The sequence below is a fragment of the Cyprinus carpio genome, chromosome B25 (assembly GCF_018340385.1).
Source record: "Cyprinus carpio isolate SPL01 chromosome B25, ASM1834038v1, whole genome shotgun sequence".
In the NCBI taxonomy this organism is placed as follows: domain Eukaryota; kingdom Metazoa; phylum Chordata; class Actinopteri; order Cypriniformes; family Cyprinidae; genus Cyprinus; species Cyprinus carpio.
In genome coordinates, this window is record NC_056621.1 from 5,493,439 (window position 1) to 5,508,868 (window position 15,430).

The following is a 15,430-nucleotide window of genomic DNA, read 5'->3' on the forward strand; positions in this document are numbered from 1 at the left end:
AGACACTGAAGTTCCTTTCACATACTTGCATGTGAAGCAGAACTTCAACTCATTTCAATCTGAGATTACTAAACAAATATTTTTCTTTTGCTCTGATCATCATGCCTTTGAGCATTTTCAGTCTTTTACTGTTAAACTTCGTTCTGAAACGATTAAGAAAAAAAAATACATTCATTTTAAGGAACCCATTGTTGGTTTTAGGAATGTATTTGTCCAGTTTTGCTGTAGAGGCATGAATTCTCTCTTTTCTCTTGTCTTTTCCATTTATGTTGGGTTTCCATGTTTTATGTGGACTTTCCATAGACACAATGTTTTTTTTATACAATGATTTTTTTATATTGTATTTATTTTGTTTAAATTATAATTATAATCTTAATATTTTCCATAATATTTTTAGTTTGATTTTTGTTTTGTTTTTATTTTGGGCACAAAAAACAATTATAGTATACACAATAACAGGACACTTACACACACTTTACTGCATGAGACTGGCACAATGGTTATGTCCAGAATAGAATACTAGTTCACTAGCTCACTTCATACTGAATATACACATTATACTACCTACTGTGTGTATATAGAGACCCAGCATATTTTAAAGCTCGTATGGAAATGTTTTGAAAGGGAACAGAATTTGAATCAAGATTAAACAAAACCTTTTCTTGTTTCTTATAGTTGTTGTTGTTGTTGTTGGGGTTGGAGGTGTGTGTGTGTGTGTGTGTTTGTCTGTGTGTGTGTGTGTGTGTGTGTGTGTGTGTGTGTGTGTGTGTGTGTCTTTGTGTGTGTGTCAGTGTTTATTTTAAGGTGTTGGACCGGTCCTCATTCACACTGAAGATATCTTCACACAGCAGCAGAATCTTGTTTGGGTGCGACAAATGTTAACGTTCATACACAAACATGTTCAAGTTAAACTTTCAGTAAATTAAAACAGCAACACAAAGCTGAGACTACTATTAAAGTAAATAAGAAGAATCTTCTCACTTATTTCCATGCAATAAAAGGTCAAAAACACCATAAAATAGTCAAGCTTCTTCAGAAGCCATATAATTCACTTACATTTTTTTGAATTCCATAACATGATGTCCCTACATGTTAATATACATTTCATTTAGATAAAGTATGCTAGCTTTTAAAATACATTTCATTTTAAAAATATTTAAAAGAATACCACTTTGTGATCCTTGATATTATATTTTCTCCATTCCACGATGGTCTGTGAAGGAGCATCTAGTATTTCAATTCAAAAAATTAATGAAGTCAAAAGGCACTTTCTTTAAGTAAGTTCTATTAAAACACAGTTTCTTGTTTTTCTTACCTGTATTTCCTCTGCTTCTACTTACCTTGCCATTGTGGCTCTGTGAGTATTATTGAGACTTCTATTTTGTATTTTTTTATTAATAGTTTGTGATGTTCCCCATTTGTGAAATGCTTTGGGTTGAAGCATCTGCTAAACGACTAAACAAAAACCTTAATTTCAAATATAGTTCTTTATTTCTGATATGGAGCTTGTAGAACAATGTCAGCTCCTCCTGTGGCTGCTATAATGGCTTTTTAACGTCTTGTGCAGCTTTTGACAAGAAACCCTGGGTCTGAACAGACACACTGTGGAGCTCGGAGACCAGGGTTGCTGAGACGGGTATCTGTGGGACAGAGATGGTCTTGGGTGCAGAAAAAAACAGAGGAGGTTTGACTTTTTGATTCTTTCTCATGACTCATGAGGATATTAATTCTTTATAGCTGATCTCAGATTCACTACCTTAAACCAGTTGTGGGACATGATTCGCCCCAGACCAAGTCTCTGGCTTGGCTTCTCGTGCAGGAGAGCCCTGAGGAGGTCACAGCATTCTGTGCAGGAAGACGGCAAAGACATCTGATTACTACCTCACACTTCACATCTGCTCTGTTTGATCATGTTATGCTTAGCTCTAAGATGTTTTGTATGATTCTTAGTTATTAATTTTTTGTGATGAAGATCTCACCTTTTGACAGGCCGGGTTTGGACCAGCGCTTGCACTGTAGCAGGAACAGGTCATAGTCACTTGGGAAGTGTCCACACAACAATGCGAACATCACAATCCCTAGTGACCAGACCGTCGCTGGCCCACCGTAGTACTTCCCCCTGCTGTGGTACTCTGGAGGGGAGTACACTGCTGTGCCTGGAGGAGAGAGGAGATTGTATGATGTGTAAGTTTGCCGCATGATTGTTCTGTATCTATTAGAAGACATTAATTATATCATACATACCAGAGTATGACCTGTACGGTGTCCTCCTCAAAATGTCCCCGCATCCGAAGTCAATCAGCCTGACTTCGGATGTCTCCCTGTTTACCAGTATGTTCTCTAGTTTGACGTCACGGTGGAACACTCCACGGAGGAGGCACATGTTTGCTGCATGAGCCGCCTGCCACATGATCTGCCGTGTTTTCTCCTCGTCGAGGCTTCCACCGTGGCGCCTGATGAACTCCACAAGATTCTCACAGGGAGAGGGACATTCGAGGACCATGACGAAGTGGTCAGGGTGGTCCGTCCAGTCCAGCAGCCTGATAATTTCTGGCACTCTGGGACCTTTGTTTGCCAGGATGGTGAGGGCGATCTCTTTTGGAAGAGGTTTTGGATAATCAGGCTAGAAGACAGACAGTTCTTATGATGGTTAGATGGAGGTGGTTTCCCAAAAAGGGATTTTTGTTAAATTCAATTCAATTCATTTGTTAATATAAGATCTTTTATATTGTTTAAAGTGCAATGTACTTACAATGAATATACATTCCGTGTGCTGGGTCTTCATTACATACTTCAAAGCCACCTGATGAACAAACAAAAAAATGAACTTAAGGTACACTAAAAGAGAAAAGGATGAGGATAATACAGGGCAAACATTTTCTAGCTTGATAATGTGTTATTTATATCAACTTACTTTAAGACCATCATTCAAACGCCTGCCTTCGTACACCACACCAAAACCACCTTTCCCCAGCTGATCACCAACGGTGTAGCGACTGAAGATGTAGTCTATTAAAAGATAAAACAACATGAACTTTCAAAGTGACAGCAGTGTCTTGTAACGTGTCAAGCTGTATTTAACCTAAAACATATTTAACTTATTTAACCTAAATCTTTTTTCATATGATTACTATTTAATGACTGTATGTTAATTAATAGAGATTATATTAAATACTTTTATCATATTTTAGTACATACATATAATTTTAGGCTATGTTTTAACTAGGCTATGTTTAAATAAAGATCTAATCATGGCCTTGATGTAGATTTTTGAATATGTGCAGATGTGTATTTTTGATATTGTGTTTGATGGTATTAATTTTCATAAGATGGATGTGTCTGTCATGTACCATCACTAGTTCTTCCTGCCCATGCCACCTTCCTCTTCTGTCCCTCATCCTGCTGCTGCTCCTGCTCTCTCTGACCTGAGCTGCTCTCTGGGTGTTTTTTGGCAGCTCTGAAGAAAGAGTGCAGCCTCCGCCACCACTTCTTGCTCTTTCTTTTCTCCTTCACTCTCTCTGCCTTGTTCCTTTCCTTCTCCTCCTCCTCCTCCTCCTCACCACTTTCCTCTCCTACCTCTCCTCCTTTTCCTACTCCTCCTCCTTCCTCTCCTCCTTTTCCTCCTCCTCCTCCTCCTCCTCCTCCTCCTTCCTCTCCTCCTACTCCTCCTTCTACTCCTCCTTCCTCTCCTTCTACTACTCCTCCTTCCTCTCCTCCTCCTGCTCCTCCAGCACCAACAGGGGTCTCATCGCGGGGATGAGGGTGTTGAAGCTCTGTGTTGGTGCTGGGTTTTGGGGGTGTACTAAGATGTTGATCGTACACCTCTCCAACCGTCATCGGACTCACTTTTGTCACTCGCTGTCCCATCGCTGTGAAAACTCACCGACCACTACAACAAACCCACAAAGAATGTAAGAATGTCACGCGCTTTGTATACTCCGCAAGTTCTATTCGAACGCGCTCTGTGACGTCATAATGCTTTGAGCGTCTCAGAACTTTCTAATGATTCCCGTTCAATCCCATCAATAACACATAGAAAATAAATAAATTAAAGATGTATTAAATTATTTTTAATTCTAATGCAAAAATAATATATATTCTGGCAGATTTTAAAATAAAGACAGATTTGCATATATTAAACAAAATAAAATTGTTTGCTGTATGGTACCCTTTCATTATTGATAGCAGTTGTTGTTAATTTTTTTGTCTAAATCCAGTAAATATATTTGGTATAAAAGACTAATGGATATGATTTTTAGTTTGGTAACTTAATCTAATGCAGTGATATTCCTACATGTGGTTTAAGTGGCCAAATACAGTTTGGCAATTGTATGAAAACGCAAAATCTGGTCAACATGTCTTGACTAGTTATTTAGCTGTCAGTGTATTTGTCATGTTGTTAGTTTCTCCAGTAGATGGCGTCTATTCAAAGTGTAATATGTTCAGATTTGATTGCATTCCGTTGGAACAATACAACAAAATGTTTTAAACGTAAATGATTAACTTTAATGGACGGATCAGTCATCTATTTAAAAGCTGCATAATAAATGAGTTTGGTTTAAAAATCTGAGCGGTACTCGCTCCTACACAAACTTAATATTCATGAGACAGAGGACGCGTCAGAAGTTCAGAACAGCGCAGAGTGAACGGTGTCTGATGCTGCGGCTGAGCTCCAACGACAGAAAGCGTCTCTCTTCCTCATTGATTCCTTAAAACATTGATTTGATAAATGAGTCTTTCTTTGAAGATTTGAGACGGATTCAAAGGCAGTAGTTTCTCTGTTTTCACTTTTGAAGAAGGTCTTCTAGTCATTTCCTCTAACAGAGCGAGAGAATGATGAACTGCGGTCTTCCTCTTCGAGAAAAATGTGCCAGGTAAGTTGTGAGTTCACCTGTTTACTTTTATTGTTTTCTAAATGTTTATTTTTTTTCACATGTGTAAGAGCCAGGGTGTTAACACAGACAGTTACTCGCGAGGTCTCTATCTCAGTATTTCTGTAATTAAGATGTTTTAACCGAAATGATGTTCATCCTATTTATAAGTCACTTTTAAATAAATGTCATATGAAGCAAGCTGTCACGTTCTGTTCTCCTTTGTTCACAATTTTTATTTTTTATTTTATATCTATACATTTACAAACCCGATTCCAAAAAAGTTGGGACCCTGTACAAATTGTAAGTAAAAAAAGAATGGAATAATTTACAAATCTCATAAACTTATATTTTATTCACAATAGAATATAGATAACATATCAAATGTTGAAAGTGAGGCTTTTGAAATGTCATGCCAAATATTGGCTCATTTTAGATTTCATGAGAGCTACACATTCCAAAGAAGTTGGGACAGGTAGCAATAAGAGGCCGGAAAGTTAAATGTACATATAAGGAACAGCTGGAGGACCAATCTGCAACTTATTAGGTCAATTGGCAACATGAATGGGTATAAAAAGAGCCTCTCAGAGTGGCAGTGTCTCTCAGAAGTCAAGATGGGCAGAGGATCACCAATTCCCCCAATGCTGCGCCGAAAAATAGTGGAGCAATATCAGAAAGGAGTTTCTCAGAGAAAAACTGCAAAGAGTTTGAAGTTATCATCATCTACAGTGCATAATATCATCCAAAGATTCAGAGAATCTGGAACAATCTCTGTGCGTAAGGATCAAGGCCGGAAAACCATACTGCATGCCCGTGATCTTGGGGCCCTTAGATGGCACTGCATCACATACAGGAATGCTACTGTAATGGAAATCACAACATGGACTCAGGAAAACATTGGCGGTGAACACAATCCACCGCGCCATTCGCCGTTGCCGGCTAAAACTCTATAGGTCAAAAAAGAAGCCATATCTAAACATGATTGGTACATGTGTTTTCTCTGGGCCAAGGGTCATTTAAAATGGACTGTGGCAAAGTGGAAAACTGTTCTGTGGTCAGACGAATCAAAATTTTAAGTTCTTTTTGGAAAACTGGGACACCATGTCATCCAGACATTTTAAACATTTGATATGTCATCTATGTTGAATTCTGAATAAAATATTGAAATTTGAAACTTCCACATTATTGCATTCTGTTTTTATTCACAATTTGTACAGTGTCCCAACTTTTTTGGAATCGGGTTTGTATGTTCTTATGATAATGTAGAGGGTCTGATAAAAAAAAAAAAAATTCTTTGTCTGTATGAGATATATTTGTGATGTTGTTTTGTTGGTTTGTGTGCCTCAGTGCCTCTGAAGAGCATCTCAGTGCAGGTTCTGGTTCAGGATCATGTAGCCACAGTCTCCTCCACTCTGCAGTATGTGAATGAGGAAGAGCGCCCCCTGGAGGCCTTGTTCGTCTTCCCTCTGCCTGCTGATGCTGCTGTCTGCCACTTCAGTGCCAAGATCGGAGAGCAGGAGATTGTGGCAGAGGTGCAGGACAGAGAAACCGTGAGTCCAAATACAAACTGCAGCTCAGTTGCATATATTTATACTGTACATCATGTAACAAAACTGTATCCTGCAGGCGAGGGATCGGTATGATGACGTATGGTGTGTGTGTGTGCTACTGGCTCTACACATTCAATCATAGCCTCGTCCTGAAGGCCAGCAGAAGAACGGCAGACCTGAATGCCTCCGGCACACAGATAATCATTTACCATTTTTAAAACAAACACTGCTAACTTAAGCGGCTGTCCTCTCTTTAGTCAAACACGAAGCTAAGTGAATACACTGTAAAGAACAGTCGTGTTTGAGTGAGTCAGACCACCTCTTGTTCAAATTACCGCACACCGGTAATCAACAACAAAAACGCTCCTGTTCATCCTCATCTGCACTTTCCACTCCTGACGCCGATGGAGAGAGTGTTCGAGAAGACTGTAGTTTGTCAAGCTACTCATTATCTGAAGTGAACATCAATTGACATTTGCAACCCATTTAACTTACATAATCAGATGTGTGACTTGACTTTATCCACCTGGAATCGACTGGATAGTGAAAATAATGTTTCTGAATCTTTCTTTAATCTTAGCACTAGATAATGAGGTCATTTACAGCTGCTTATCATTAATGTAAAAATTTTAAATGTCAATAGTCAATATTTTGTCATATATATTAATTTTAGTCCATTTCACACTGACAAAATGTCATTAATGTTTCTTAAACTTTTACAAATTAGACCTTAATCATACTTTCAAACATTTTAACCAAACCTTACATATAGTATATATAACATTCATTAATATACATATTAGGTATAAAATATACTTGTTTAATATATATATATGTGACCCTGGAGAACAAAACCAATCTGACGTAGCACAGGTATATTTGTAGCAATAGCCAAAAATACATTGTATGGGTCAAAAAATCATTAGGATATTAAGTAAAGATCATGTTCCATTAAGATATTTTGTAAATTTCCTACTGTAGATATATCAAAACTTAATTTTTGATTAGTAATATGCATAGCTAAGAACTTCATTTGGACATTTTTAAAGGTGATTTTCTCAATATTTTGCTTTTTTGCACCCTCAGATTGCAGATTTTCAAATATTATTTGAAATTAGTATTGTCCAATACCTATAAACCATACATCAATGGAAAGCTTATTTATTCAGCTTTCAGATGATGTATGAATCTCAATAATAAAAAAAACCTGACCCTTATGACTGGTTTTTAAGGCCAAGGTCACACATCTATACACTTTTCAAATGTTTTTTAAAAAATATTTATAACTAATAACATTTTTCTTCTTGTAAAGACATTGTTTTGTTGGTTTTCATCATATTTGTTGCCAATACTGAATTTGGGATTTTCCTTAGTTGTCAGTTATAGTCATCAAAATTAAAAGAAATAAACATTTGAAATATATCAGTATGTGTGTAATGAATGAATATAACATACATGTTTCACTTTTTGAATGGAATTAGTGAAATAAATCAGCTTTTTGATGATATTCTAATTATGTCCAGCACCTGTAGATAACTCCAGTATTCCCATAGTGAGATAGCAAACGAATGTTTGAAAGAGAACAGCTCTTGTACCTCTTGTTATGGGTTCATTGACAAACAAAATACAGAAGCAAATAAAGGGTTTCGGACTTTAGGAACAAATATGTCCATATCAGTCCATCCCTATTCCAGAGCTTTTCTTGTTTGTTAGTTCTGTTGGATGTGTCTGTTCTTGGCTGTTTCTCTAGATCTGGATCTGTTCTGACCTTTGGTTTCTCTGCCTGTAGCTTCTGTTTTTTGTTTGTTATTTACACTTAACTCTAGGCTAATCAGGGGTAAGTGCAAGTGAAGACACATGGTCCCCCAAACCTCGGGAATCCTGGACCTCACTAACTGCCAGACATGAGATGAGATTGATACAATGGTTGTGTTTGGACCTGAATTCTAGTTCACTTACTGACCACACACTGAAGAACTTATTGTTCTTTAAAAATATATGTGAATGGTATTTTTCATCTTGAATGACTCAAAGTAGTATACTGCATTAAGGTGTAGCATACTTCTTCACACAGTTTAATACATTTGAGGTGCTGATTTGATCTCATTAAGAAATTATTCTTTTCTGCACAAGAAACACATAAGTCTGTTCCAAAGTTTTTCTTGTTTTAGTTCTGTTGGAAGTGTCTGTTCTTGGCTGTTTCTCCAGATCTGAATCTGTTCTGACTTTTGGTTTCTCTGTCTGTAGTTTAGTGTGTGTAGTTATGTAGACTGTCACTGCCAGGTAAATCACCCTCAATGTGATAATTTTGTATGATTTGAAGTATGATTTAAAGCAATGTTTGTTTTTCTCATGGCATATTTGATGGTGTATTTAATTATTTACTAAACCACACAGCTACTCAGAATGCTACTCCACCATTTTCCAAAGTTGAACTATATTTATGTTGTCAGTACAAAACTGAAACACGCATGATGTAAGACACGAAAAATAGTGAGACGCCACACAATATCCAAAGACATATGTCTGAATCTACAGCGCAACCAGTGAATCAGAATGAATGACTGCAATGAATCAGTTCATTTTAGTGAATCAAACACACAGCTTAAAAATAACTGAGCTGCTTAAATCAGTTTAGTTACTGACTATTAGTTCATTTGACAACGTAGTAAAACACAGATTTTCTGCATTAGTGCTCTGATTGTGGGTGTTTTGTGTTTGCCTGACAGCAAGGATTTCAAATGCTTTTTTGTCACTTTACAGTTTAATACATTTGAGGTGTTGATTTGACCTCATTACAGTTTTTTGTTTTAGGGAGGATGTGGTAAGCGGTTCTTTTCAGTCTCTGCAGGTTTCTTGTTAATCAATGGAAATGAATGAGTGCTAAAAATGGCCCTTGTACTTTTTTTTGGTTTTGACAAACAAAACAATTCAAAAGCAAATAAAGGTTTTTGGCTATTAGGATTATAGCAAAGTAGTTTTTAGCCAAACATGTCCATATCAATCATCCCTGTTCCAAAGCTTTTCTTGTTTTAGTTCTGTTAGATGTGTCTGTTTCTCCAGATCTGAATCTGTTCTGACCTTTGCTTTCTCTGCCTGTAGATGCACAAACTGCTCAGCCAGAGACCTCTGTACGTTCTAAGCGTAGGTCACTGGTGGGTAAGTGCACCCTAATGTAATAATATGTGAAAGTGTTATATGAAGGAGAGAAATATACGATGTTTGAAGAAATGATTGTTGATTACGATTATGCAGTTTTTTTTCTGTAGTATTCAGTCTGTTACTGTTAAACCCTTAAACTTAACCTTCACGGAAAACAAATGCATTTTTTGTTTCATAAATCTATCCTTGTGTTGACATTTGGTCCCCGGAATGTAAAGAATACCTGGACCACACACACACACACACACACACACACACACAAATGCCACACATGACATGAGGTTGACACTGTTTGCATTTCATGTCAATGGTATCTAATCACCATCTTGCAAATAAAAACATAAAAAAATTTTTTTTTTTTTTAATTCAAATTTATATAAAAATGTCTTTTGGCAGTACAAATACATGAGCAAGTTTTTTAATGACAAGCTCCTCTCATATTAGTACTTTTCACACTGCATGTAACTCCAGATTATTGATGTCCTAAACCCTTCTTTTAACCCTGGGTGAAGAAATGCTTCTTGCTTGTAAAGTAGAGGCGGGGTTAGCACTGCTTTTACCAGGGTTATGAAACGCTGTTAACCCTGCATTGCGGTGTCAAATTTGCATGAAACAATGCGTGTTACATTATTTTGACTAGATGCTTAGCAACCAACAGGCAGTCACATGCATCATATTCACAGTCACAGAAACACTGCCCACTGGATAAACTATCATTTCAATGAGGGAGCAAATATCAAATGGTGACGGACATCGCATTAGTTGGAGTGAAGAAGAGACTGTTTTGTTCTTACCGTTATAGTCTGAAAAGTCCATTTAATATTAACATTATAGTACATTCGGCAATATATAATATTATGCATGTACAATGCTAGAGCCATTACGTAAACCGGTTGTGTGTTGCGTGCTGCGTTCGCAAGGGGTCAATGACTCTGGCACTTCAAATTTGCAAATAAGAATGTTAACAGTGTGTAACAGCAGCTCATGAATACCCAGAATGAATTGTTAACCCTGAGTACATCGAGCAATCTGAAATATAGACCCAGGATTTCATTTACCCAGGGTTTAGAAAGACCCAGGGTTTACAAAATGTTTAAAAATCTAGCTAAAATTATGCAGTTGTTTGTTTCTTTGTAGTTTAAGTTTACATTTGGTATGAGCAGCTCATTTTGAATGTTTTTGTTTTTTAGAGATGGATTAAGGAGCCTTCTCTGGTAAAATAAAAAAAAATATAGACATCATCTCTTTTCAGTTTTAATGCTCTTAATGTGTCTGTATGCATGTTTTTTGTGTTTCCATGAAGCCAAGGATTCCACATGCTTGCTACGTTAGTTTTTAATGCATTTGAGGTGTTGATGTGACCTCATTAAGATGTAAAATGTATAGGTTTTTATTTTTTAAGGAGGATGTGGTAAGTGGTTCTTTTTAATCTGTGCCAGTTTCTTGTGCCTGCAAGAAAGTGTTTGTGGTATTTGCTGAAAAGAATTTACTAGAAAAGACTGATTGCTAAAAGTGCTGAGTGTTCATCTTTTTATGGGTTCAGTGACAATCAAAACAAAACAAAGGCAGTAGCAAAACTGTTTTCGGGCCAAACATGTTCATATCAATCCATCCCTATTCCAGAGCTTTTCTTGTTTTAGTTCTGTTGGATGTGTCTGTTCTTGGCTGATTCTTCAGATCTGAATCTGTTCTGACCTTTGTTTTCTCTGCTTGTAGCCGCTCAACCGGCTCAGAAACCGGCATCTGAACAAACTAAATCTAAATCACTGCTGAGTAAGTGCATCTCAATGTAATATTAGTTTTGTGAAAGAGTGAAGTATGCAATGTTTGGAAAAACTATTGTTGTTTTCATTGCTTTTTACAAAACTGGAAGTGTAATTATTTGTTTATAAGCCTCACCAAACCACAGCACTAAACAGAGAGCACTAAACGAATTTATGTCACTTAACAGTTAACAAGATGTGAAATGAATTTGTTTTTTAGGGAAACTGCGTCAAGCCCTGTCTCGTAATCATGGTAAGATAAATTATACTGACTCTTTCAGAGCTTTTCTTGTTTGTGTATTTATTATTTCTGTTTGTTCACTTTTATTTCTTATTGTTTGTGTGTTTTTTATTTCTTTTTGGCAGATGTAGCAGATTCCCAAAGGTTTAAATGCTCATTTCTTGTTTGTGTATTTATTATTTCTGATGGGGAGAGTAAGTGTCAAATCAAACACACACACCCTTTCCCCAACTTTATTCACTGTGATGTACAACTTCATTTATCTTTCAGAGATTATTTTATTATTATTTAAATATTTTTATTGACAATTTCAGGATTTTTGTTGAACAGGTTTTCCAACAACGCATGAACTTCTTTCTCTCTGTACGTGTATTCACCTGCAGACCTGTTACTGCAGCTGGTTTCTCTGCAAAAGGCGTCCGGCTGCTGGGATCTGGACGCCACACTGGCTGATGTGTTTGGGAAGACGGAGGATGAGCTGACCAATCAGAAACCAGCACAGGTGAGAGATGTGATGAAATAATGAGACAGTGCTGATTGTGTGCAGTGTCCAGTAAAGAGATGCAGTGCATGATGGTTTGTACACAGGTGGATGGGTCAGTATGGGCCACTCTCCTGGCTCTGATCTGGTTATACGGCTGTAAAATAGAGCAGCAGGTGGAGTGGCAGTTTGTGGCCATGAAGGCAGCGTCATGGATCGGCTCTCAGAAAGGTGAGATCTCCATTCCAGACCACATTCATTCAGTCAGCGTTCATCAAGAGACGCTTCAGCAGATATCTTCAGTTCTTTGACACACACTGATGATTTGAGTGTGTGTGTGTGTGTGTGTGTGTGTGTGTGTGTGTGTGTGTGTGTGTGTGTTGTTTCAGTGGGAGATCTGTCTCAGTGTGTGTGTGAGGGGAATGTCCTGCTCGGATGTCAGGTGACCAAAGAGACTCTGGGAATCTGAAGACGTCAGTGTTTCTACATCCTGATGCATCAGAAGTCCAAGAAGAAATTTATTTCATTAACGCTCCATACTTGAATTTAAATAATGAGTATTGGTGATTGTAAAATAACAACTTAAATGTAATTTCCTCATGTGACTTGGAATATAGGGTACAAATCATATGGACTGATTCATGTAGAGTTATTTTTATCTTTTTGGAGCTTAACAGTAATAGTACAGGACTGGAGCTGCATAATTCAGAAAATGTTTTTTCATTTATTTTTTGTTCCACAGAAGAAAAAAAAACAGCAGCACATGGGTTTGAAGTGACAGGAGTGGGACTGAATAATGTGTAAGTCGTGTCCTGCTGTAGTCAGGCGAGGGGAAATCCTGGTTTTCTGTGGAAGGTGTATTAGTGAGAATCTCTTCTCTATTATATGAAATGTTGTTTTACTGTGTGAAATACCTGCAGTCATAGATTTTTAAAATCGGGGTCTCATCGCGGGGATGAGGGTGTTGAAGCTCCGTGTTGGTGCTGGGTTTTGGGAGTGTACTAAGATGTTGATCGTACACCTCTCCAACCGTCATCGGACTCACTTTATAATATGATATATAATATATATATATATATATATATATATATATATATATTATATATATATATATATATATATATATATATATATATATATATATTGTTGTTGTTTTTTTTTTTTTTATTTATTTATTTTTTTTGCTGTATGGGACATTTTTATTATTGATAGCAGTTGTTATTGTTAATATTTTTGTCTTGTTTAAAATGAAAATTAAATAAACTACTGAAAGAATATGTCTATTGTTTTGCTAATGAGGTGACATTCATGTGGCCTACGTGTCACTTTTTGGGGCTACATTTTGACATCTCAAGATTTCTGGCCAGCATGTATTTTTTATAGCTGTCAGTGGATTTGTCATGTTGTTAGTTTCTCCAGTAGAGGGCATCTATTCATCGAGTTAAATGTTCAGATTTGATTACAATCTGTTGGAATCTGACGGCATAAAGTTTCACTTCGCGTGATTACTAAATTAAAGCTGCAGCGACAGAAATCGTCTCTCTTCCTCAAACGAAGCTCTCAAAACATAGATTTGCTCGTTATATGAGTCTGTCTGGGAATATTTGAAGCAGAGTTAAAGGCAGTAGGGTTTGATTTTCACTTTCTTTCACTTTTGAAGTAGGTCTTTTAGTCATTTCCTCTAACGGAGCGTGAGAATGGAGAACTGCGGTCTTCTCTCCGAGAACAATGTGCCAGGTATGAGTTCACCTGTTTACTTTTACCGTTTCCTAAATTATTTTTTTTTAAATATGTGTAAGAGCTGTTTCCATACAGGAAAGTTAGTCGCGAGGTCTTTAATTATTGTAATTAAGGTTCATTTAAACCGAAAGTATGTTCTTCCTATTAAGAATTGTATTTTTCTTTAATGTCATATGGAGCAAGTTGTCACATGTCCCGTTCTCTTTTGTTAACAAAACTTTAATTATATATTTATACGTTCATGTTTGTTTGAAAGTGTAAAGTGTCTTCTAATTTTTTTAATCAACCCGTATGAGGTATATTTGTGATGTTCTGCTGTATTTGTGATGTTGTTGTGTTGGTTTGTGTGCCTCAGTGCCTCTGAAGAGCATCTCAGTGCAGGTTCTGGTTCAGGATCATGTAGCCACAGTCTCCTCCACTCTGCAGTATGTGAATGAGGAAGATCGCCCCCTGGAGGCCTTGTTCGTCTTCCCTCTGCCTGCTGATGCTGCTGTCTGCCACTTCAGTGCCAAGATCGGAGAGCAGGAGATTGTGGCAGAGGTGCAGGACAGAGAAACCGTGAGTCCAAATACAAACTGCAGCTCAGTTGCATATATTTATACTGTACATCATGTAAATCCATGTAACTCCTGCAGGCGAGGGATCGGTATGATGATGCTGTGAGTTCGGGTCAGCAGGCGTTTCTGTTGGAAGAGAGCTCAGAGAGTCCTGATGTGTTCAGACTGAGTGTCGGGTGTCTGTCGGCGGGTCAGAATGCTGCCGTCACCATCATCTATGTCACCGAGCTCGCTGTGCAGGGAGACCACTCGCTGCGCTTCTGTCTGCCAGCTGTACTCAACCCCCGATACACACCAGCAGGTACTACAGCAGCTCGGACACACACTTTATTAGAGCAGAGAAGCTGATTCTAACACACTCTATTTGTGTGTGTGTGTGTGTGTGTGTGTGTGTGTGTGTGTGTGTCAGGTTCAGCTGCTGGTATAGTCTCAGAGATTTCATCATCAGGAGCTGTTCCCTACACGCTGACTCTCAGTGTTCATGTGAGCTCTCCAAAGCCCATCTCCAAACTAGAGTCCAGCTGCACTCTGGATCCTCTCGTGTTCCTCCACTCTGATCACACTCAGGCTACGGTACTGTGTGTCTTCATGTGTTTATCTGGATGTGTGAGCAGAGCAGTTTTATACATGTGTTGTTTGTGTGTGCAGGTGAATCTGAGTCCTGGTCACATGTTTGATAAGGACGTTGAGCTGTTTGTGTACTATCAGGATACCCATCAGCCATCTGCTATACTGGAGGCAGGAGTGACCACTGCCCCGCCAGGTAAGGGGTATCAGACATTGATATTAGATAACAAATTTACCTTGTAAGATTAATAAACTGAAAGGTAGAGTACATAGTGTATAGTATAAGTGTATAGTGTGTCATTTCTCTTTATTTCAGGTTCTCTGATGAGGGACACAGTGGTCATGATAAGTTTGTACCCAGAATTCCCAGAGGAAGTGATGTCATCATTGGCATCTCGAGGCGAGTTTGTTTTTGTGATTGACAGATCAGGCAGTATGGGAGACATGATGCATAATGGGAAAGGATCACAGATTCGAATTGAAAGTGCAAAGGTAAGG

At 37.8% G+C, this 15,430-nt stretch overlaps 1 protein-coding gene, 1 long non-coding RNA gene and 1 pseudogene across 2 annotated transcripts; 1 reads left to right on the forward strand and 2 right to left on the reverse strand.

Moving 5' to 3' along the window:
• Positions 1 to 15,430, forward strand: part of LOC109045640 — a 638,390-nt pseudogene that overhangs the window by 615,740 nt on the left and 7,220 nt on the right.
• On the reverse strand, positions 1,501 to 2,623 carry LOC109068447 (serine/threonine-protein kinase pim-1-like; the record flags this gene model as incomplete). The annotated part of the gene is made up of 4 exons (XM_042752807.1): positions 1,501 to 1,658; positions 1,757 to 1,845; positions 1,980 to 2,156; positions 2,245 to 2,623. Coding segments are annotated over 4 exons (765 nt in total), but the record flags the coding sequence as incomplete, so codon positions are not given.
• Positions 2,761 to 3,551, reverse strand: LOC122134479. Its single transcript, XR_006158555.1, has 3 exons — positions 3,351 to 3,551; positions 2,915 to 3,009; positions 2,761 to 2,803 (listed from the first exon to the last, which is right to left on the reverse strand). It is a non-coding gene; the product is annotated as an uncharacterized LOC122134479 (long non-coding RNA).